The following is a 21,989-nucleotide window of genomic DNA, read 5'->3' as shown; positions in this document are numbered from 1 at the left end:
TCAAGGGGAATTCATCCAGACTGGGAAAAATATTCCCACATTCGATAGTCCAAAAACTTTGTACTGGAATTCAGTGCCTTATAATTCAGTCATGACAGCTTAGGTGTGTCTTTACCTAGCATAATTTAATTTATTGGCTGATTTGGTTTGGAGTATTGTTAAAGTTTGCCAATTGGGTATTTCTATTTGTTTTTGGATTGTTTACTTCTGTGTTGTTGTCCAATGTACAAACTTGCGTTGCCGGGTTATACGGCTTTGTGGCGTGTGCCTGCAAGTTGTTTCAGATGTCCGGTAAAAGTAAATAGATATTAGGACGCATATTATTTGATCCGCTGTATAAATGCAGCCTTTCATTGAAGACGGAACTTTTCATCCTTCCTCTCATTGTGCACTGAGCATCGTTAAGGGCTAAGAGTCATCATCGGCGGGCCGCGCTGAGTCTGGCGCGACAAAAGAGCGGCGGGTGCCGGGTGCCGTAATAGACAGTGAAAAGAGCGCGCTCCAGAGGCGGGAAGTTAAAGAAAAAAAAGAAAAAAAATGTTCTTGTCAGACGGTCCAAACATCCATTCACCCCCAGGCTTTAATTACTGTGTGAGGATAATGATTCAAATCCAATCATCTCTCTCTCTCTCTCTCTCTCTCTCTCTCTCTCGCTCGCTCGCTCTTAATTTGTAGCTTCCATTATGAAAGCGAGCCCTTCGTCCCTGCGCGACCGCCACCCTGGAGTAACACCAGTCGCGCATTGCCCATGCAGAACAGCGCATAGAATTCGAGAATTAGCTTGCGCCATTCTCAACCCCGACGCCAATTTATCAGCCGTTTCATTTATTTAAAGCGGAGAGATATTGAAGCGGAACCGCCTCAAAATATTCGCCAAGAACCTCCATCTTGTCCGTTGTAAAGTCATTCGCTGCCGTTGACGTTTCTGTTCGTCAACTGATATCCAACCTGTTACTGCCAATGATGAATATTTTAGTTTTAGTACAGTATATCACTTTTTGAACAAGAAGAGGTGATTTGCAAATATGTTCAGACAAGTACGTTTGAACATGATGTGTTCAGTTTTTGGTATTTGTCTTTCTGGTGTGTTTGAAAATACGTTCGAAACAAGCTCGAGAGCCTCTTTTGGTAGGTTTGCTGTTTAGACTGTCACAGAGCAAAAAATTTGGTGGGTTTTAAGAAATGAGGCAAATTCCTCTAAAATTGCTGGCATATTTGAGAACTTTGACAACGGCTTGCTGTGAATGTGTTACAAAGACCCAAGTGCCCATAGAAAAATGTTTTTCTTCCCAAAAAGTATACTTAATGTTATCGTAATCCACTGTAGCATTAGGCGCAGTTTGAGGATTAACATTTTGCTTTAATATTGACCACAAAATGGATTTAAGTAATGATTCCATTGAAATGCATTGCACATGAAAATGAAATGAAGAGCGTACCACATTTTGAAAATCACCGGCACAGGGGATGAGTCATCATCTCACAGAGGGGATGAGATGCATCTATACACACATATGGCTCCGGCTGAGGACGACCCTTCGTCACCTGGTTCTTGTGACATGCATGACTCAATGCCGAATGTGTGCGCATGCATGTGTGTGTTTTGTATTTCTGGCTGCGGCGACCCTGACTGCGTAATGGATTCCCGCGCAGTGAAGGACAATCGTAGCTCATGGCTGGTCCAAGCTCATCCCCCTGCTCATCTCATCTCAGCTCAGCTCCTCTCCAGCTCGGCCTCTAGCCATCTGGCCGCATACACCCACTTTCTTTTGCTTCCTCATACAGGCAGACACACACACACACGCACACGCACACACACACACGCACAGCCGTGCACACATCAGTGAAGTTCCACACTATTCAAAAGCTCATGCAAAGTACATCCCCATGTGCTGATGTTGGCGCAAAAAAATCTTCCCCTGCAATCCAAACTTTGGGAGTTTCAACAGTGAATGACTTAACGTGGTTAGCAGACATCGTTCAAGTGTAATGCCGACTGTAATCTTTTAATACACTTACCTGCACTATCTATTGAGATCCAATGCAACAGCCCCGAATCACCTCCGGCACTGGAAATGTCTTTTTCAATGGTAATCCAAATTTTTAAACCAAGTAGCACCTGAAAAACGAGGCAGTGGTTTTATCACTAAAAAGTAGATTCAATGTTAAACACCGTAGCACTATGCGATGTATAAATATTCACGCTATGATTAAATATGGGAAATGTACTTACATAATGATTGTTTAAAAAAAAAATAACTAGTCATATATAGTTGAACGTTAAAACAGATCGTTGTTATATATTAAATTTTAAATGCACCTAAATTGTATATGGGATGTTTTTTTTGTTTACCTCTAGAGGAGCCACATTTTGGGTATTACTAATTCGTTTCATAGAATAATCATGACTTGGTAAATGAGACTATTCCACTCCAGTCCTGTAGGAGGCAGTAGTGCGTATTACAGAAGAAACACTAACTGCCACACACAGCTTTATTCTCCCTTCTCCAACTCGGCCCCACTGCAAGCAGACTGCAACAAAAGAAATTCCAAATTGTGCACCCTTGACGACTCAAAAAAGAGCCCATACTAAAAATGAGAACTGAAGCTCAGAGGAGCGATGAAATGGCTGTCGCACCCTCTTTTTCACGGTCGGCGATTTTCCTGCATTAGATGCCATAAGCAAAAAAAAAAAGATCTTGTTAATTTTGCCTGCTTCCAATCGAGCCTCATCTGGGCGAATTCCCCAGTTGCAGTCTGGCGAAGTACCAAGCCTGGATGTTGCCCAAAATGGCTGCCTCAGACCAAAATGGCTGACTTCCTGTTTAATTTCAGGAATGGACCCGTGAGACTTTTTCTTGTGGCCTCTCATGATAGACTTGTCCACCCAATTTAGTGTCAATTGGAGGAACTACTGTCATGGGTCTTCAGTCATGATGACCCCGCCCCCACACCCCCCCAAAATCATTTCAGAGCAATAATCAACACCACAATATTCAAAACGGCTTCCTGTACAATCTAATTTTGCAAACCACAGCCACAATAATAAATACTGTATGCAGCTCAGCGACAGTGTTTTGGATCGGATCTCATTAGATGAGGCAGGTGTCCCTAATGTTGTGGCCCACTAGCGGCTGCGCTAATGACAAATTCCCTGAACCAGGAAGTGGATTTGTCTTCATTCTTCCCATTCTGTATGCGATTGGAGCGCCGCCTTGGTGTGTGACAAAGTAAACACTTTGGCGTCGAAACGGGCGAGCCGCAGATGATAGACGGGCACCATGCAGGCACGCTGATATTAAGCCGAAATTAATTACACAAACACGAGAAGATAAGCATATGCGGCGGTAATGAAACGACCCGCTATCAATTAAAAACAGCACAGGAATTTTTTGAAGATAATTTATTTATTTTACCAAACAGCCTTTTCCTGACCCAGAAACAAAACTGCCCCTTGGCCTGAACAAAGTTCTCAGTGTGCGACTTGCATTTTGGATGCTAATTGAGTGCAGTGCAGAGAAACAAAAATGAATCGAAAACGTGCAAAAATGCAAGCGTCAATATAATAAGTATGATGTGATGAAGTGGAATGGCTTACATTAAATAGTGCATTTCAGAGCTTTCAAAAGAATCAATGAAGTGGAAAAAAAGTGTAATTAAAGCCGCTAGCAAGTTTTGAATATCGGCTCACTTCACTCACTCAACGTCCAAAGAAACGCTCCCAGCTCGCTAAACGCGCGTGTACAAAGGGACGCCAAGGCTGCTAGCGTCACTTATTCATAAAACGAAATGTTACCGGTTTTAGACGGTTTTAACATATGTGGACCAAAGTGTTAGAGGAAGTCGGTTTTTTGTGTGTGTGGGGGGGGGGGTTGTTTTTTTTTTCCATTTTTCACTGCAAATTCTACCTTCAAGTAGTTCACTAGCAAATCGGTTTCCCGACATCCATGCGTAACAACTGCTTGGTTGTACTTTCTCTCACACGGCACAAACATCATTCGCCAAAGGTGTAGCATACACAGTATCAGGTGTATTTCTTGTTGCTTATTTTCTTTCTTTCCTGCACTGAACCACCCTCAGTGTGTGTGAGGTTAGGGTTGTTGTTGTTGCGAGTGGACTGACTCAGACCCCCCCCCCCCCCTCCACCTCCTGCCTCCCATCCATTAACTTCCTCAGTGTGAGCTTGTAATCATTGTCCAGCTGTGGTGTACTTCCACCACAGGCTAGTTAAGGGAACAAGGCCACACACTGACATCACCAGGCTTTGTGATCCTGCTGTTAGACGCCGCCATGCAATGTAACCTTACACCTCTACCGTGTGTGTATGTGTTTGTGTGTGTGCGTCACAAGGCGTTTGCACTTTCTTTTTTTTTTCTTTTTTTTAAAATTCGCATATGTGTTGTTGTTTTTTTTTTTGCCTCGCCTGCTGTTTGCATCTCTGCGGCTTTAATTAGTATGCGTTTTTGCATCTAGGTCTTTGTGATTTGGCGCTGCATGCTGGCGAGGCAGAAAAGATACAAAGCATGTATGTGTGTGTGCGCGCGTGCGATTCATTCAGCCCAGATGGGAGTTAGTTACACAACTCAACTCAACTCAACCCCCCCCCCCCGCCGCATCAATTGGTGGCATTTAGAAACACGAGCAAGTCAATTGGCAGTGAATCATGAAGCACACGGCTGAAGAGCACATGGCAGGGGCGCGGGGCGGGCGAGTGACTCACGTCGACATTGACCCAAATGAGCACTGTGCCACTGTAATCAAAGGTGGCAAAAGTACTCACACTCTTACTTAAGCACAGGTTGTTAGTCTAATAGTATAAATGCCCAAGTCCAATTGTGTGTTTTTTTTGTTTTCCTTATTTTCCAAAAACGTTCAAATTTGAGTTAGGCATCGATGCTATAAGGCTAACGAGATACCTGTTAAAAAAAAATATCCAGTATACTCTGGTGAAAGTCGCAGGGCTGATTCATGTCCTTAAGTTAAAAAGTACAGACACTGAAATGTTCCTAAAAACCTGAAAACACAAAAGTATAAATTATAAAACACAGTAGTTCTCTTCACATGAAACATTTTCCTGATTTTATTATCCTGCATCCTGACTCTGCTGAGAAGAACACAAAAATCAAAACAATGTGTTTCCATAGCTATGCTAGCTAAATGCGAATTTAGCGAATTATAAAAAAACTGAAAACACTCACCTTACTTGCATGGGTTTATTCAGATTCAAAAGCTCATTTTGGAACGCCAGAGGTTGGAACAAGACAGCATAGAACATTTTTGGGGCAAATGTCCTCAAACAAATATTATGGCAGTGTTTTCAAATGCAGGGAGTAAAAGTAAAAAATACTTTGTACAAATCTGACGTGCAGTCACAAAATATTTGGACCACTTCCTGGAATGGACGATGGGCTGAGGCCACCTTCCTACTGAGAGGCTGACTCAGGTTGCGGAGATGTAAAAGTGGTCCTCGCTGCGAAATTTGAGCACTGCCAGCATGCAGAGCATCGACTTGACGCGCCGTCAGAGCCGTCTGCTCCTCCGCAACACTTTTGTCAGCGGCGCGCCGACCCGTTTAACAGTCCTCCGACGGCGCGCCCGCTCACAGAGGACTCCATTTCCAAGAAGTTTTGTGAGTTCAGAACCACGGACAGCGTCTCGGCCCGCTCACGCTGGCAGGCGGGCTCCAGAGAACAAATGCTGGCTGCCCTTCAATGAGCAGTGGACTTAGAGATTACTGATTTCTTTCTCTATGAAATGAAAAGCAAAAGGTGTGACTGTTGATTATTTGCGAAGCCTTGCGAAATTGATTTGAATCGTCAGTGAACAACGGTATTAGCCGCAAAGTTAGCGCTTGGCTAGCTAACCACCCTTTGGCTCGCATAAAGATTCCAGAAACAGTTGGACAATTAGTTGCACTTCACGACAAGTCATGTGAGGCTTTCCCGTAAGCAGTTTGGAGATTCTAAAATTTAAAGCTAATCGACGCGATGACCCTGCACATATGAGTTGCGTTAGCATGTCAGCTGACTGTCCGCTCCCCTTTGTACACTTTAATATGTCATTTAATCACATGAGCACACCCGGAGGTTTACTTTGACTTGGTGCTTATTACTGGTGATCATTCAAATGTTAAATGAAATATTATTTTTGGAAGTATGTTTATAATGGCCATATGGTCATATTGATAACCATTTACCATTGATCCAGACGGAGTGGAATAAATTTGCTTATTTAGAGCTAACTGTTCTATTATCTATTTTAATTTTGCCTATTAGATTTACTTACCAAGATTTTCACGTTTAAACGAAGAAAAAAAAAAAATAATCTATCTATCTTCTATATATATATATATTGCGCGTCATCCCGCACGCGGTCTGTCCTTCCGTCTGTCCCTTTTCAAAACGTACCTACTTAACCGCGCCGCCACTGCGCCGCTCAGGCAGTAGCTCACTACGATCGCGCGGGCATCTTAGCGAAAAAATGTTGTCTACCCACAAGCATTGCAATGAAATTTAGTTATTTAGTAGAGCTAAACATCTCTTTATTTTCGCGATAAGCAATGAAGATGAACAAAAAGTTGAACCAAGCAACAACACTTTTGTGGGCCGAAGGCCCACCTTACCAGTCTTCCGCAGGAACTAGCTGATGAGCCGCCCGGAGGGCGGCGAACCACCACCTTACCAGCCTTCCGCAGGAACTAGCTGATGAGCCGCCCAGAGGGCGGCGAACCAGCTAGTACATAATAAAGAAAAAAATGTAATTATTATTGAAAGAAAAATGATTTTTTTCTTTCAATAATATTTAAAACGGGTGTTTTTGAACATGTTTGTGTTGTTTGAGCAGACATGGATGTGAATGCATAACCGGTCAGTCAGTGTATGTCTGTGACCTCAAGCTGGCATTGACAGGATATATCCGATCTGTGCATTGACACATTTCCGATATGTAGCAGATTTTTTATTTTTTTTGCCACATTTGGAAAAGGCTAGCCTGTTGGCACATGTGCCAACTGTGCCACATGAGTGCAAAAAAAATCCATGGGGTGTAAACCCAGCCTAATTCTGTATTTTTTAAAATTATTATTATTTTATTTTTTGTCCTCAACCAAGAGAGGCAGCGCAGTGTCAAGGTGCACAGTGCAGGAGAGTGCTGGAGAGACAAAAACTAACTCTCCAAGCATCTCTCCGTAGCCCTTGTTCATGCCTCTCAACCTGGCTCGCCGATTAACCCCGCGTGGTCCCCGGTCCCTGCGGGCTCCACACTGAAGCCCCTCACTTGCTGGCTGACCACCGCGCATATCAAACAGCAACAAGCAAACACACACACACACTCACACGCCAGAAACAAAAGTGTAGACCGACAATTTGATTTTTCACATCTTCTTGCCTGCGTTTCCGACACGAGCCGCCCCCCGCTATGAGCCCCGAATGTAGGAGTTTCTTCATATTTAATACTCTCACAGCTTGTATCGCGAGCGTCTCGTATGCCAACTTGCAGTCACAGGCTGAGTGCCAGTTTTGTGCGCACATCCTAGAAGAAACTGTCATATTAATACTGGCCACTACGAAGCCTTGCAAAGCTGTTGATCCAATTTCTATAGCCCTTGTCTACGTTAAGGTCGCAGATGCACATTGTTTTGTGCTGGAAGTCTTGTTGCGCCTCTCGTCAAAGAAACGGTCCCAGTTCACTAACGCACGTGCACAGTGTGAAAGCAAATACGTCGCCAGCATGGCTTTTTCATGACCGAGTCTTACCCCCCCCCCCCCTCATAAGTTACTCGTATGAGGTTGTTATTTTTTTGCCACGTACAATCAGTTAAACTATATGAGAGGCGATTAACATACTGATGGGAATGGTCACATCGTCGCCAGCGGTTGCCACCCTCGGAGCCGCACCCCACCAACATGATATCGCTTTATGTGAAATGGAGAGCTTTCCACTCTCAGCTTGCGAACATCACGTCACCGTGCCATCCAACATTGTGCTCATAAAATGCTGCCATTAGTCCGCTGGCATCGGCAGCTCACGATTGAGAACAAGTGTGTGATAGAAAATGGATGAAGGATGTGTGTGCCTTAGAACTGGCTGGTGACCAAGTCCAGGGTCGAAGTCAGCTGGGATAGCTTAGCTGCAACAAGCTTCGTGGAAAATAGAAATCTGGAAAGTCTTTTCCCTATGCTCATCTATTTTCACTTCTCAATACTTAAGGAGCTCCTTAATGTGTTCCATGGGGATAAAAACCAGGGCGGACACCTCACCTCATATTTCCAGCGTGGTCCGGTTGTAAAGCGTTTCCTTTAAGAGAATCAAGGTCTGTCGATTTATCAATAATTTTTACTCTCCTCCACCCAGCGCTGAGCCGGTCGATGATGCCCTTTGGCTTGATGCGACGAGAGCTGGCATGCGAAGGCTACCCCATCGAGCTGCGCTGCCCAGGGAGCGACGTCATCATGATCGAGACGGCCAACTACGGGCGCACGGATGATAAGATCTGCGATGCCGACCCCTTCCAGATGGAGAACGTGCAGTGCTACCTGCCCGACGCCGTCAAGATCATGTCACAAAGGTCCGTCTGCACGGCGTTCATACACCCTCGCAGGCCTTTTCATTGGGTACACCTTCACCTTCACTTTCAATTGACAAGAGCTGTATAAGAAAACATTGTCTTAACTAACAATAATACGATGAAAAAATATATTTGTGGTCGTTTGCGGTGATGTGCGACTGCACGGCATCAAACTTTTTCTAATATTTAGGTTGGTTTGGAAGGAAAAGCTAATATGCTTAAAATGTTAGCTAATTTTAGATGAACCCTTATGCCTACCGCTCTACTGTATTTTAATGCCGTGCATAATGGTGATACATTGAAGTCTTTCATTTTTTTCTCTGGTGGTTCTTGGTGTAAAAAAAAAATGGCGAGAACTGACCTAGCATATCAGTTGTCTGCTTTGAGCCGCTTTGATTCCCCTGTGAGTGGATCGCTCAAGTCAGCGTCCTTGTGCAAAAAAAAAAAAAAACAATGTGAGCGTGTCTCGTGAGGAATGTGTCCATATATGTTTTTATTGTTTCAAGTGCCTTTGTAGGGGCTTCTCGCTTAGCATCTGCTTCCTCTGAGCTGGGCTCAGATCAATGCAAACCCTCTCCCGGCTATGCGTCACGCATGTAATAGAGGCGGCAGGGCTTGAGGGTGTGTGAAAGTAAGAGCTCGGAGGAGAGAAATGAGTGGGCAAAGAAAAGGAGAAAAAGCGCTAAACATGACAGCGAGATGGTGTGAATGCACCAGAGGTTTCAGAGACAATGAGGAAGAAATGCTCCAACATGGGATTATGTGTGCGTGTGAGTGTGTTTCGTGAGAAGGCATGCGGCGCTCTGTTTTCAACCGAGGTGTGGTGTGCATGCGAATGGTTTTCCACCCCCCCCCCCCCCCCCCCCACTTCCACATGCGTCGAGGAGTGTTTGCCTTCGTCCTTCCATGTTCTCTCACCTCTAATTGCTCCCACTCACGATGCCCCACGAGAGGGAGGCTCTGACGTCAGAGCATCCTTCTTCTCCTCGGGTGCAGCTGTCACATGATGTAGTCTAGTGTGAAAGTGCTTCCTTCCCTCCTCGTGTTCCTTTCATCTTTTCAGACTCCTTTCAACTGCCAGAATTTGTGTCTTCAATCCAGGTGCGGTTCTAGCAATCATACAAAGATGAATATTATTAAAATTATTTGAAGTACATGAAAAGCATATTTTATATACAGGGTGGCCCACTTAAAAGTAGCCCGGATTTTTTTTTAAATTAAAATATTTTTTTAATTTTTTTCAAAACATGTATTTAATTACGTGAATGTTACAAGTGACCCAAGTCTTTCCAAAACCTGTTTTTATTACTTACAGGTTACAAGAGATGCTGGAAGTGTCCCCCATTGACAGCTATACATTTTTGAGCACGGCACAGGATGTTGGCTGATACTGACTGCAGCTCTGCTAAGGTGATGCTTCGGATAGTGTTGGTGATGTTCTGTTTGAGTTCGTTCAGGGTATGAGGATTATTTGCGTACACCTTTTCTTTTAAATTCCCCCATAGATAAAAATCGCATGAGGTCAGGTCCGGAGACCGTGGTGGCCATAACCCCTTGCTCACAGTTCGCTCTTCCGTAAAGACTTCATGAATGGATGCCAGTGACATGTGGGACGTGTGACAAGGGGTTATGGCCACCACGGTCTCCGGACCTGACCTCATGCGATTTTTATCTATGGGGGAATTTAAAAGAAAAGGTGTACGCAAATAATCCTCATACCCTGAACGAACTCAAACAGAACATCACCAACACTATCCGAAGCATCACCTTAGCAGAGCTGCAGTTAGTATCAGCCAACATCCTGTGCCGTGCTCAAAAATGTATAGATGTCAATGGGGGACACTTCCAGCATCTCTTGTAACCTGTAAGTAATAAAAACAGGTTTTGGAAAGACTTGGGTCACTTGTAACATTCACGTAATTAAATACATGTTTTGAAAAAAATTAAAAAAATATTTTAATTTAAAAAAAAATCCGGGCTACTTTTAAGTGGGCCACCCTGTACCATATTGGCCCGAATATAAGACGGTGTTTTTTGCATTGAAAAAAGTGGGGGTCATCTTATATTCGGGGTCTAGACATTATACCTAATCACAAAGCTAGATGGCGCCAGATATCATTGAAGCCAATGCTGAACTTCACTCCCCAGGCCAAAGTGAACCCGTCGCGAAGAATAAAAATAAAAATAGCGAGAGCATGAAGAAGAAAAATAAAAAATTGCGTAAAGAAAGAAAAGAGAAGAAACTAATAGAAGAAATAACAGAAAATGGAGAAACGTAGCGACAATCTGGAGAAAAGTGAGTCGAAGATCAGTCAGGTTAAACGGCAGTTGAGGAGAAGTTATGATGTAATTTACATTTCAAAAACCAGAAGCCATTTATTTACGAATGTGATTGCATTTTAAGAGGTACCGGGTTCGATTCCAGCTCCGGCCTCCCTGTGTGGAGTTTGCATGTTCTCCCTGGGCCTGCGTGGGTTTTCTCCGGGTGCTCCGGTTTCCTCACACATTCCAAAAACATGCGTAGCAGGCTGATTGAACACTCTAAATTGTCCCTAGGTGTGAGTGTGAGTGCGAATGGTTGTTCGTTTCTGTGTGCCCTGCGATTGGCTGGCAACCGATTCAGGGTGTCTCCCGCCTACTGCCCGAAGACAGCTGGGATAGGCTCCAGCACCCCCGCGACCCTAGTGAGGATCAAGCGGCTCGGAAGATGTCCCCCCCCCCCCCCTCCTCATTGCACTTTAGTTTACATATTTAAATGCTCAGATGTTAAGATTGGAATGAGGCAAAATAACTTGCTTTTTCGCTCAAATATATTGTTCTAATCATTTGTTTCAGATGTACTGTAGTTATTTTCTGTATAAAAATTAATTTGGTGTTCAAAAAGTCTTTTTTCAAACTTGAGTCTTGAGAAAGAGGGGGTCGTCTTATAATCAGGGCCGTCTTATATTCGGGCCAATACGGTATATACATATAAAAAATATGGTGGCCCAGTGGTCGGCTGGTTAGCCTGTCAGAGTGCAGAGCTGCAGGGTTCGATTCGAGCTCCGGCCTTCCTGTGTGGAGTTTGCATGTTCTCCCCGTGCCTGCGTGGCTTTACTCCGGGTAGTCCGGTTTCCTCCCACATTGACCAAAACGTGCATGGCAGGTCATTGTAACATTTTCCCTCGGTGTGAGTGTGAGCGCGAATGGATGTTCGTTTATGTGTGCCCTGGGATTGGCTGGCATCCAGTTCAGGGTGTCCCCCGCCTACTGTCAAAAAGAAAACTGGGATAGGCTCCAGCACGCCCCCTTGTGAGGATAAGATAAAATGGATGGATGGATGTATGGATTTATTATGACAAAATGTATGATATCCTCTCTTCTACCGTCTAGGTGTAACAACCGCACTCAATGCGTGGTGGTCGCCGGGTCCGACGTGTTCCCTGACCCCTGCCCCGGGACCTACAAGTACTTGGAGATACAGTACGAGTGCGTCCCCTACAGTGAGTACACTCCCTTTCCACCCTACTTCCCCCTCCTCCTCAAATGTTTCCACGAGCATCCCGCTTGAGTATCCCACCCTTGCCGCTCTCGCGTCAACCCTTCAAAGTCCTCATGACGCTCAGACACGCACACGGGGCCATTTCTGTGGATTGCGCACACGATCCACAAACAGGCACTCTAAAACATGTTTCTGACTCATTTGAGGGCCCCTGCACTCCCATTGACTTTCCCAGTAATAGTGGTCTTTCCTCTAAAGTGAAATGTTTTTTTAAAATTCTAAGGTACAATAGAACCTCAAATTATGATCTATATTGGTTCCGCAAGCCCGTTTGTAACCGTTACATGAAGTCAAGGTCATGAAACAGGTGTTGATGTCGTCACATTATTCTTCTTTAGGCTGGAGTTACGTTTCAAGTCCAACCCACTGCCCAATTCCAATACAATTCCTTAATCTGACTTTTTTGTTTTGTTTTTGCTTTCTGTATACATTAACATATGAAGTGACAAATTATTCGTACAACGTATCTGATATGATATGACAAAATGTTTTGTTGCCTTTTGCTGACTCTCTTCTTCTACATTCTGAAAAGTGCTTCGCATTTTGAATTGACCTCCAAACTAAGCACCATGACATCCAGCAGATGGCGTGAAGAGTCGGGCTGACTGATTAATCAGCTGGCCGATGTATTCTGCCGATATTGGCTTTTTTTTTTTTTGGCCAAATGTTTTTTTTTTAATTACACGTTAACGCATTACAACATCAGAGAAAGATAATGACATTCAAACATTTCCCACCCCCCCCAAAAAAATCTGCAAAAATATCAGCTGATTATTAAGTTGAACAAATAGGACAAAATATTGTAAAATAGTCAAATATACTGCCTGTAATTTATATCTTCAATATGGAAAGTGTTAAGGGACCAAAAAATGTCTTCATTCGATTAAAATTAATCGACCAATTAATCGGTTATCAGAATTGTATTCCTCTAAATATTGAAATTGGCATCTGCATTAAAAGAACAATTTCTGGCACTATTTCAGAGTTTAGTGCTATTTTCTTCAATGTGGAGCATACATCAAGAGGAAAAAATAAACGGTTTTAACCTTATCTTTTGTTCCACCGCTCGATTTTTGTCTTCAAATCCTCTGTCATGCCATTGTAAGCGTACTTTAAACGTCACCGTACTGCTGTGCTCTTGTGCTAATTTTCCAATCAAAACAAGAACTGGAAGGGCGTGCGCGCTGCGTGCACACGCCTCAGCAGGACAGGAGCGCAAAGACGCCATTACTTATGGTCGCCATGACAGTGCCTCACACACATCCGTGGACCCCCTATTTTATTTTTTGCACAGATAGGCAAAGGATATACAGTCGAACCTCATTACAACGTACCTTTGGGGGACATAATGAATCTGTACACTATAGTTGTAGTTCCTTGTAACCATTTCCAATAAAATGGCCACCAACTGCGATGTACAATACAGTATGAACATTTATAAATGTCAAAACATGAACATGTAAAAAGCCGTTTACGATCTATTGGCCTCAAAAAGTGCCATGATTTTGTTGCCATTACAGACGATTGTCGAAATGATTGATTTTGCCATTTCATAGTCTCAGCTGAGTTTTGTCTGGGAGACTCCCTTTTGAAAGTGAGAGACAATTTCCGGAAGTACAACAACATACGAGTTGATCAGTAGTGTTGCTAAGCAACAGAGGGAAATCCGGCGCTGTACCTTTTGTTCATAAGCAAGGTCGCGGCGACAATTAGCTTCCCACGGTTCCTTGCAACCATTTTTTACTGTTTTGTGTTGAGTCATGCACCAATAATGATAACCTGTAACCTGACAACATGATAGGCTGTCCACTGCAGTGACCGCTGTCCCTGAAAGGGCAATTGGAAAATGTGAAATCAGGACTTTGAAATGTGAAGATGCAGGAAAACGCCGTAAACGGGGTACGTTGAAAAGAGGTTTGACTGTACAGGCTTGGCGTGAAGCCTCACTCGTGTGAAAAATATGCTCACGAGAACACATTCGTAAGTGTTACTCCACTCACCGATTCCTCCACTATGCAGGATCACCTGACTGCAGGGGGAGGAGCCCTCGGCCCAGTGGTGTGGGTGCAAGTGGTGTTAAAGTGAGGGGTGTCTTGGGAATCGGGAGCGGGTTTTCTTTGGGGGAGCGGGGGGGTTGTCTTTCTCCCCCCCCACCTCAGGTGCCAGTGAAGCATGAGGATGACGCCGCTAACCTGCTTGGCTCTCTTCTACTTCTTCCTCATCACCTCACTCACAGGTCTCGGCTCTATTTCATTACCGCTCCCCTTCCCTGTTTATCATCCGTCTGCCCTCTGAGCTCCTCAAATCCACCCGCCCCCCACCCCCCGCTCCATCATTCTTCCATTCAGACCCTCCCTCCTCTGCTGTCTCTTCTGTTTCTTCTTTCCAGGTGAAAAGCATTCCAGCGAGACTCAAAGAAACTCAGGGAATTCCAAGTGCTTCTCTTAATGCCTGCCCCCCTTCCTCTGCTCACTGCTTTCGCACTCTTCAGTTTACCTTGTGAGAGAATGATAAAGTAGAAGACATTTTTCTGGTTGCCTTTTCATGCCTGGGAAGTGTAAATGTCCTCGGCGAGTGTTCCTCTCCAGTGTCCTCCTCCGCCCCTCGCGCGGTTCTCCTGTGATGTTACGTAACATATAACGTGAGAAAAGTCGGGTCTATGATCGTTTCCCACCCGGATTGGCTGGCTTTGCTGTTGTTTGGGTACGCTTAAGACAGCTGGAGAATTGGATTAAGTATTTTTTAAAAATTAATAAAACCACGATGAACTGGAATTTGTTGTTCGTGACGAGATCATTTGGCTGTCAGTTTTCGGGCTGTGTGTTCATTCAATCTCCAATTTGACTGAAGAGCATCATGGTGTAGTGGAAGGCAATTTTAGTGATCGATCAAATTGAACAGAAAGGTGGCCATTTTGTTTCAAAGTATATATTTGGGCAATTTTCAGGTCTGGTCGTTTGATAGACTCCTGTTGGTGAATTCGATTAAATGCGCCCCAATCAGAAGCAGGGATCCTAGTCAGATGGAGAACTGTACATCTCCACCCTTTTCTAATGTGGGCGGAGCATGGCGCGAAAGGTATAATGGATGATTATGGATGATTATTTCGAGCGTTTTTGGAAAGTTTGGAACAAAAATTGGCCCAAGACAGTAATTTCACCGATCAACAGAAGTTTCAGTAGACACATCCTATCACAACAGGAGGCACAAAAAACAAAACAAAACCTTTTATTGACCCATGCTAGAAATTGAACAAGTCGGCCATTTTAGTTTGAAGCAGCCATTTTGAGCTAATTCTCAAAATTACAGCTCTTATTTTGAAAAGCTACTAGTGAGGCCCAATGGGAAGAAGCCCTTTTGGACAAATTTAAGGGCTCATCCCAATCAATCAATCAACGTGGATATCTCGTGACATCAAATTCCGATGATCGTTTTGAGGATTCGCCATAAAAAAGGGGATACGTGGGCCCTTTCGTTTCCGCTTACAGATTTAATTTATACTGTTATCAGATGAAATCAGCTTAATCCTTGCCTCTAATATGATTTTTCTTTTTTAAGCTGCGCGGTCGGATGCAAGCTGGATCCTTCCAAAGAGGTCACGGAAACGCGCCTCGCTTTGTTGTACTCGGCTTCTCGTCTTTGTGCATGTTCACCTTGTCCTCTTCCCGCTGGCTGCTTGTTCTATTGCCGTAAAGCAATCAAGCGGATAATTAAATAGCTGCTGACTTGCATTTTTTTGCTCCTTGCGTTCGGGGTTTGTCAGTGGGTTGGGGGGGGGGGGCAAACTTTCTCGATTGATTCTGAAGAACGGCGCAGCTTAGAAAATTGGAAGCTGATCCCTCCGTGATGAGAAGTCTGTCTGGAATGAGAAAGAAGAGTCAATTACTCCCGTCCTCTAACTGCCGTAGCAAAAAAACCAAAAAAAACAAACCCGAGCCGACTTGCGCATTCCGGGCCGTTCATCCCAAACACTTCAAGTCGGTCACACGCCACTCAACTTGGCCACTTTTAATTACCAGCGCGAGGGAGGGGCGGCGAGTCGCTCCTTTCCGTTCTGCCTCAGCAGAGATTTGTCAAGATTAATTGAATTTGCTGCTTCTAATCGCTCCGGTAATGCCCCCATCGTTCACTCACCGTCTGGCAAACGCTCGGCCCCCGCGACGTCCTCGCAGGCTTCTTTACAGCTGGCGTCAGGTGGCCCCTCGCCTCACGTGCCGTGTTTACATCCAACGAGGTTCCCGCTTTGTTTGCGTGAGTCATGTCGCTGAGGTGCCACCAGTCACCTGAAACATGGAAGTGACAGCAGGAAATGACACACACACACACACGCACACTTCTGACAGGAGATGCTTGTTTAGCTCACATGGAATCGCCTTGACAACAGCAGCTGTGTCAGCCCAATTACTGAAAACACTCGTTCACCGAAAAATGTTTCTTAAAGCACGCCAGCAAACGAGTGCGCAGTGCGTTTGACAAATAAACAGACGGATGGGATAAATGTAAAAGCAGTTCAATAATTAGCACGCGGAATCATTTACATCGGTAGCGAAACTGAAAGCGTTCGTTTGTTTCATGACTGATGGATCATATTGATTTCATGACGCTTTAATTATTTGGAAAACATTCTTTTTTTTTTTCATTAAACAGCATTGTTATTCATGACATACGTAACGTAACACAAGCTATTTGATTGTGTTCAGTTATTAAGGTTAATTATGCATTTGTTGAATCGTCTGTTTCAATTAATGACATTCTATTAGATGTTTAAACCTGTCATTATTTTCTAATCAGAGTGTTTAATTTATATATATATATATATATATATAGATAGATAGATAGATAGATAGATAGATAGATAGATAGATAGATAGATAGATAGATAGATAGATAGATAGATAGATAGAGAGAGAGAGACACTTTAATTCTCTATCGAAGGAAATTAGTTTAGGTGTTTGATTTACATGTATAAAACCATAGACTTGAAAAAAAATTAATTTTAGTCATATTCAAGTTTGTTTCTGCAACAGGATGATTCTGCTGCAACAAGTCCATGCTTGACCTCAAATGCACACGATTGGAAGTGTTTCGGAATCACTGCCATTTGTCATGTTCCTGTTCTGGGCCTGGCCAGCAGGTGGCAGACTGAGCGGACTTGCTGGCTGCACACCTGCTGCCGATCTGTCAATTACGGAACTGTGTATTTAAGCACCCGCAATCTGTCTTCTGGTTGTCGGAATATTGTTTATGCCTTGCTGTTTCCTTGCTCATAGACTATTCTTGCTACAGATCTCGGCGTGTTTCGCTTTTGAACTCTCGGAACCAATGGTTTTGTAAGTATTGGATTTTATTTTGTGATTTGGCTTTCGTTTGCGTGTATTTTGATGCATTGTTTTTGTTTGTCTTCGCGGTTCTTATTTTCCTCCCTTGACTTTTGTGCAAGCACTTTTGACCAGCGCTTTATGTTATCTCTCAGTCGTGGCGATTTTTGTATTAAAAACACATTTTTACAACGGAGACCTTGGTGATGTCTACACTTTGGGGTCCAACCTTAATTCGGCTTGTCCGAAACGTAACACCAATTAGCCACCAAATTTGGATCTGTGTCGATTTACCAAGAGCAGCCACCGAGGGCATTCAAAAATGCCCTGCTAAGTCAGAAACTACCTTTTGCCAAACCTCCATGAAACATAGAAAGTGGAGAGAACATGTTCTATCCAAGACTACGTCTGGGTTTGTCAGTGCGGCCTAAAAAGGCAATGTTTGGATTATGTGAAAGACCGAAACCATAACCACACCAAACACGATAGCAGCTGGCATAGTTGCAAAGCTTGGCCATTGTACAGGTGTCCCAGGACTTTTGTCCACGGGCGTCTCAGTTTCACTATGCTTCGACACTACTGTAAAAGCTTGTGCCTCCCATTAAGACATCACCGATCAATTGGTGTGTTGATACTGCTGCGCCATTAACACACACATACACAAAGTCAAAGTAAATCTACCTCACGAGAGGTCGCCACCTGTCCTCCCTCCTGACCCGGAGCACGGCACTTCATCATTATCGATTCCCCATAGCCCCCCCCCCCCACACCCCTCACTCTCTGGTGGGGCTATCGGTAGCGGCTGAGCCCGAGCCATTAGGCCCCCCTGCTATTTCACCAGCTGTGATTTATCTTGTTAATATGCATCCAGTTCGCCGCGGTTTTAAAAGTGTCAAAACAGGCTTTAAAAATTGGTGGCTCGCCACTCGGCTACACCGTGTCCAACTGTTATATTCAGATTTGCAGCCGTTATGTTGGTTGCGGCCCAAAAAATTGCTCGAAATTGAAAATAGCGTCTTGGCATCGGTGTGAAAATATATGGCCATGTGGGCCGAAACTGGCCCGCTGTATGGTTCATTCTGGCCCGCATGAGGATGAATTTTGAAAGCGACAAAATACATACGAGTTTGGGGTGGCAGGATTTGGGGAGAAGTATTGCTCGTCATGAAAAGAGTCATTTTTACCCATTGAAATGAATGGAAATGCCTGCAATCTGTTCCAACCCCCCGCCGCCCCCAAAAAACAACCGTTTTGGGATTTATTTATTTTTTACAGCAAGAATAAATTTATTCATTCATTCTTCCGAGCCGCTTGATCCTCACTAGGGTCGCGGGGGGTGCTGGAGCCTATCCCAGCTCTCTTCGGGCAGCAGGCGGGGGACACCCTGAATCGGTTGCCAGCCAATCGCAGGGCACACAGAAACGAACAAACATTCGCACTCACACTCACACCTAGGGACAATTTAGAGCGTCCAATCAGCCTGCCACGCATGTTTTTGGAATGTGGGAGGAAACCGGAGCACCCGGAGAAAACCCACGCAAGCCCGGGGAGATCATGCAAACTCCACACAGGGAGGCCGGAGCTGGAATCGAACCCGGTACCTCTGCACTGTGAAGCCGACGTGCTAACCACTGGACTACCGGGCCGCCCGAATAAATTTAATTTGTTTTTAAAAAAGCACACAGATAAATAGAATCCGCAGAAATTGTTTTTGTCCCATTTGGGGTTATACTTCGATGGATATTGGGCTGCTCCTGATTTGCACACCTTTTGCTAGCAGGGAGCAACAAAAAAGTAGACATGGAGACGTTTCAGCTCCTCAGTAAGCCGCAGTAATATTATTCACTCTTTGCAGAGGAGAAGGAATACATGCCTGTCTCGTGTTAGCTGTCCCTTGTTTTATGTTCACATGTGCTTTGCTTTAAGGGTTATAACTCCAACACCCCCCAAAAATGCAACGATTGTTCATGAAATATTTCAAAACAAAAGTAATGATTTTACCGTATTTTAATAATGCTACAGTTTTCCTGGTCCACCCCACTCGACATCGAATGAGGCTGTAGGTGCCCCCACCCACCCTTCCCCGCCCCCCATAAACTACAATGACACCCCTGCTCTCTAAGAGGAGACATTTTCAGCCAAACTGGATTAATTAGCATTCAAGTGTTGCTCTTCGATGCTTACGCGAATGAGGCGCTTTTGTTAAGGAGCGAGAGGCTAAAGAAACTGGAGAGGACACATTATGGAAGGCCGAGGAACCCCGGTAACAATGTGCGTCTGCACGTGTGTGTGTTTTGCTGTTGCTCATTAGAGTGGGAGTAATTGATAGGCTTGTAGAAAGCATTGAGCAGAGTGATTAAGGAGCGCGAGGGCAGCGGCTTATTTCTCAAAAGGGCTCTGAAAAGGCAAGGAAGTGCTGAAGCAATCACGCAAGCGAAACGTGGTGGCCTTAAATTCGCCTCGTGCGCGCCGCGAGGGCGCCGTGAATAGTTTGTGTCGCCGTTTGTCCTCAGGTACATCTGCCGCATCTCTCTCTGTGTACTTTTCGTCTGTTTTTCTTTCTTTTTTTTCCAGGACGACCGGCAGGAAAGAAAATGAAGTCAACAGACGTCTGAAGCGTCTTCTTCTTTGCAACTCTTTCTTTTCTTTCCTTCCACCTCATACCACCTTCATTCCATGATTGAAAACATTTTTTTTTTTTTTTTTTTGAGGATGGAAGTTGGATCGTGGGCCAAAATGGATGCACTTTGTTTGAGCTCTATTTACATCCATCCATCCATTATCTACCGCTTATCAGGGGTCGGGTCGCGGAGGCAGAAGCTTTAGCAGGAAAGCCAAGACTTCCCTCTCCCCAGCCACTTCTTCCGGCTTTTCCCGGGGAATCCCGAGGGGTTCCCAGGCCCAAAAACATTCTGCAGAATGTTGTTTGGCGTCCCTTTTGGGGCGGAGTCCATCCATTAGTTTGACCTTGGTGGACGTCCTTACCCAATCGAGTGCCTTGTCATTTTGCCGGCAACTGGGTTCAGTTACCCACTCGGTTCGAAAGCGCAGAACGGGCAAGTCTGCCGTGCAGTCGTACAAGATGAAAGCTCCAAACGGCCGCCTCGGCCCAACCAAACCTTGCTCTTAATGACTCCCTTCCCAGTTGGCGGTCGGGCTGGAATACGTACTCTCGGCTCCCTGACCGCCCCCGCCCCCCTCCCCCCCCAGGTTGAAAGAACGTTTGCATCTGTAGCCCTGCAGGCTGCAACCGCTGCCCACATTTTCACGGAGCTCCATTGTCCGGTTTGATCTAGGCACATCATGAAAAAAGATCTTATCCTGGTGCTGCCTTTTGCTGCTCTTCAGATCCCATCCAAAGCCGCCGAGATCAAGACTGCCCGCTTTCCTTTTTTCATTCCACCCCCCCCCCCCCCTTGTGTCTCCCTTTCTGTTCCTACTGTCTGACTTTTGTCAAGGTTGAGTTTACAGCTCAAACTTGTAAATGCACAAGTATCAAATTATAGATACTAGCTGTGCTTCTGTTGAACAAATTCTTCCCATAAAATGTTTTTGGGGGGTTTTGTTGTTGTTGTTTTTTTTACCTCTAGTTGAGGATCTGGCACTTCCCTTTGAGCACCTCTTGGGAAAATGACGAGCCAGTGCCATATGGACCTGACATAATTGATGCCACTTCCTGTGCATGAAAATGATTCAAGTTGACATCAAGCAGTACAGTTCAGTGAATTCACTCCACACGTTTCCCAAATGGTGACAAATGTGTGGCTTTATCACTTCAACTTGTTAGGTTTCATAAAACAATGATAATGCAAACGCGGACTGCACTTCATAAGCCCTCAACTTATCTAGAAATTGTATAGACCACACGTGTCAAACTCAAGGCCCGAGGGCCAGATCTGGCCCGCCACTTAATTTTATGTGGCCCGCGAACTGCGTGTCAACTTCCATGATCCTTGCTAAAATCTGAACCGAAATGTCAAATTGCCATGCGTCATAAATAACCTTGAGATTTTGTTACCCTGTTAGCAGTCACTCAAACAATAATTGAACAAACGATTATAGTTGATTTGACTGATTTGGAAATTGGTAATTCATCATTTTCTTGTGTACAAGTAATAATATGTTCAAATGTATTTCGTTTCACCGTCGTAAAGGCCCTTCGAGGGAAGACGCAACCCCAAAGTGGCCCGCGACAAAAATGAGTTTGACAACCCTGGTATAGACAAATGATGTGTGGAAAATAAAGCCTACTGGCCAACCGATTTAGAGCAAAGTTGTTTCTTTTCCCCAACCTCTGCGATTTGAAAATTGCATCCTACTGCATTGTGATGTCGATTTGAATTTGATCAATTGTTCAGGCATGCTTTCCACACACCCCCCTCCAAAAAAAAAAATGCAGTTCCACATTTTTCTCTTTGTTCCCCAATCGTGACGTTAAAACCAAATGATTTTCGGTGTGTTCCGTTCCACCCTGAGTGGAAGCAACAAACATATTGATGGGTTTGGCCTTCCAGATGGATTGTGTCCCGTCCCCCCCCCCACACCCCCTCGGAGGAGCTGGCCC

At 44.5% G+C, this 21,989-nt stretch overlaps 1 protein-coding gene and 1 long non-coding RNA gene across 7 annotated transcripts in view; one reads left to right on the top strand and one right to left on the bottom strand.

Annotated features, from left to right (window-relative positions):
• The window catches only part of adgrl1a (adhesion G protein-coupled receptor L1a), a 220,946-nt gene that overhangs the window by 159,296 nt on the left and 39,661 nt on the right, over window positions 1-21,989 (top strand). For all 6 annotated transcript variants that reach the window (XM_052048907.1, XM_052048908.1, XM_052048906.1 and 3 more), the window contains 2 exons: window positions 8,353-8,566; window positions 11,939-12,048. In XM_052048907.1, the coding sequence (XP_051904867.1) occupies window positions 8,353-8,566; window positions 11,939-12,048 (324 nt within the window). The remainder of the gene's footprint in view (window positions 1-8,352; window positions 8,567-11,938; window positions 12,049-21,989) is intronic.
• Window positions 15,644-16,390, bottom strand: LOC127589710 (uncharacterized). The gene is made up of 3 exons (XR_007959477.1): window positions 16,242-16,390; window positions 16,039-16,161; window positions 15,644-15,966 (listed from the first exon to the last, which is right to left on the bottom strand). It is a non-coding gene; the product is annotated as an uncharacterized LOC127589710 (long non-coding RNA).

Source organism: Hippocampus zosterae, chromosome 17 (genome assembly GCF_025434085.1).
Source record: "Hippocampus zosterae strain Florida chromosome 17, ASM2543408v3, whole genome shotgun sequence".
NCBI classification, from domain to species: Eukaryota; Metazoa; Chordata; class Actinopteri; order Syngnathiformes; family Syngnathidae; genus Hippocampus; species Hippocampus zosterae.
Note: the sequence above shows the minus strand (reverse complement) of the source record. Positions and strands in the feature narration are given on the sequence as shown.